Source organism: Hypomesus nipponensis, chromosome 24, assembly GCF_054491055.1.
Source record: "Hypomesus nipponensis isolate SF chromosome 24, ASM5449105v1, whole genome shotgun sequence".
NCBI classification, from domain to species: Eukaryota; Metazoa; Chordata; class Actinopteri; order Osmeriformes; family Osmeridae; genus Hypomesus; species Hypomesus nipponensis.
Window position 1 is genome coordinate 4,685,001 of NC_140384.1, and position 2,500 is coordinate 4,687,500.

At 56.7% G+C, this 2,500-nt stretch overlaps 1 protein-coding gene across 1 annotated transcript in view; it reads right to left on the minus strand.

The window, feature by feature from the left end:
• The window catches only part of mef2cb (myocyte enhancer factor 2cb), a 71,746-nt gene that overhangs the window by 9,634 nt on the left and 59,612 nt on the right, over window positions 1-2,500 (minus strand). Inside the window, 1 exon segment of the mRNA XM_084690185.1 lies at window positions 50-230. Coding sequence (XP_084546311.1) covers window positions 50-230 — 181 coding nt within the window.

Sequence of the window (2,500 nt, forward strand, 5' to 3'; positions counted from 1 at the left end):
GTTTTTAATGGGAGATGGTGTGTGTGTGTGTGTGGGGTTCCTGTTTTACCTGCGCTGGGGGGTCGGTGTGTGACTCCGGGTGACATGCTGTTCCTCTGTAGGGTGTGGTGAGCCAGGGGCAGGAGGTTGTGGTTGCCTAGGGAACCTCCGGAGTGGCTGTAGATGAGACTGTTTTGGTTGTTGACGGGGATGGAGACGGGCATCTCGTAGTTGGACTGGGGCACGGCTTGCTGTGGAGACAGAGAGGAGCCGCCGGTTACACCTCGGCGCTGGGGGGGGGGGGGGGCAAGACACGGGAGGAGGTCGCACGGAGATGGCGGCCAGACGAGGACGGGCAAAAGTTGACACGTTTGCATCGCCACAGAGAAACAGCGGAGCAGCGTGTCAAGAGGAAGAAGGAGAGAGAAAAGGAATGGATTAGGACGGACGACAGGTAGAGAGGAGGAACTAAAATACGGAAGGGAAAAAAAGGAGAGGGGGGGGGTTGGGATTGAAGGATGGCGGCCACGGCTAAGACGGCTTCTGGAAGAGTCTGTCAGAGAAGGTAAAGTCTGGCTCTATAAACGACCCACTGCTATGTCTTTACACCAACCACACGACCTTGTGATTCTCATAAGTTTGTCGTTAGCTTTTCCTTCGTTCTTTTCCGGAGTCTTCCTTTTAACGGGGAGTGCCACGATCGAACTGATCACACAATCACATAAAATGAGCCTTTTTTCCCCCCTTTCTGAAATGTCGCCATATGCCACTCGAGCCATTGCGAACCATCATTTGTGGATTCCGAGTGGAAGTCTCCTTCCTGCTTTTACAGCTGGGTACTGTAGTCCTACCGCGGTTCTGTCAAGCGGTGGCTGACGTGAGGTAATTGTAGTAAAGTGGCAGGTAAGACTGACAGTCTTCTGCAGCGAGAAGGGAGGTGGCTGGCTGGCACAGGCTGGCCCCGGCGCGGCCCCCAGGGGCCCCGGGCCATCTGTCATGTTTATCATGTCACTCCACAGCGGGGCTTAACCCTGGGAGTGCCCTGGAAGTGGTTGCTTCAGCATGTTAGCTTAAGGAAGTAGAAAATAGCCCCCTAATTGCAGCCATGTGTCCCTCAGGCTGTGGAAGTGCTCATCAGAGGGAGAGAGAGAGAGAGAGAGAGAGAGAGAGAGAGAGAGAGAGAGAGAGAGAGAGAGAGAGAGGGAGAGAGAGAGGGAGAGAGAGAGGGAGAGAGAGAGAGAGAGAGAGAGAGAGAGAGAGAGAGAGAGAGAGAGAGAGAGAGAGAGAGGGAGAGGGAGAGAGAGAGAGAGAGAGAGAGAGAGAGAGAGAGAGAGAGAGAGAGAGAGAGAGAGAAAGGGAGAGTGAGTGAGAGAGAGACCTGCCCAGAGGATAGGAGGATATGAGGCCTGACCGGTCCTCTTCAATTTACTCCCTCTTCTAACTTTCCTTGAGCTGGCCAAATATTATTTCTCCCCAGACAAAAAGGACCCCGTAGTGGATGGCAAATAAGATGAGCCCCCCTCTCTCCCACTCTCCCACCCTCTCTCTTTCTCTCCTTTCAGCTTTTGCTTGGACGCCCCATGGTGCCCGTGCTGGTCGGCACATTTTGAGGATTTTTCCTAATGTCTTCCATCTTGGAGGGGGTGTTTTTTTTTTCTTCTGCATCTCCTCGCTCTCCTGCTTTGCTCTGTGGTTGAGTATGTGCTCGGGGACCGTGTGTGTGTGTGCGTGTGCGCAAGGCCTTGCCCCTGGTGTGTGGGCCCCCCTCTGCAAGATGTCATTTTCGTGGTGCCATCCTTCCTGTTTTCACTCCACCTCCTCCCCCAGCCACTAACCGCCGCCTCCCCCCTCCCCCGTCCCTCCCCCATCCAGAGCAATCCAGGGGCCCGGTGTTTGGCAGACACTTTCTGACCACACTCTGAACTGCCACTTGTTGTGTGCGCGCAGTCACCGCCACCGCCTTCCTCCTGCACCCCCACACCAACCCCAGCCCCGCCCTAACCCCAACCCAACCCCGCCCCAGCGCACCCGCACCCCCCGCCGCAACCACAACCCCCCCCCCTCCCCCCTGCCCCCGCCCCCGCTGCCGACTCAGACCGTGGTTGGCTCCCGTTCCTCCTCCCGGACGTGGAACGATCTCCGCCCTGCGGAGTCCCAGCCCGGAACGTTCCAACGAGGAGCTGGAAAACCCCAGGGCCCTGAAGCGAAGCCTGCCGTCTTCTCTGGCGGGTGTTTGGGAATCCGATGAGCTCGATTCCCCCGGTGAGTTTGAATCCTCCCGTCTGGCCGGTGTCACACGGACAGACGTCCTCTCAGACTGAGAGGTGACATGTTCCCTTCCCCAGGACTAGCGGTGGCATGTCAACCTCTTTCTTTCCGGGAGGTTGAGGCCATATGATTAAGCGTCTAATCGTGATAGGGAGAAGTAGGCTAATGTGTGTGCGTGTTTGTGTGTGTGCTGGCGGTTCTCAAGGGGTGGCATGTGTGTGTGTGTGTGCGCGTCCTTGGTTTTCGGGTGAGT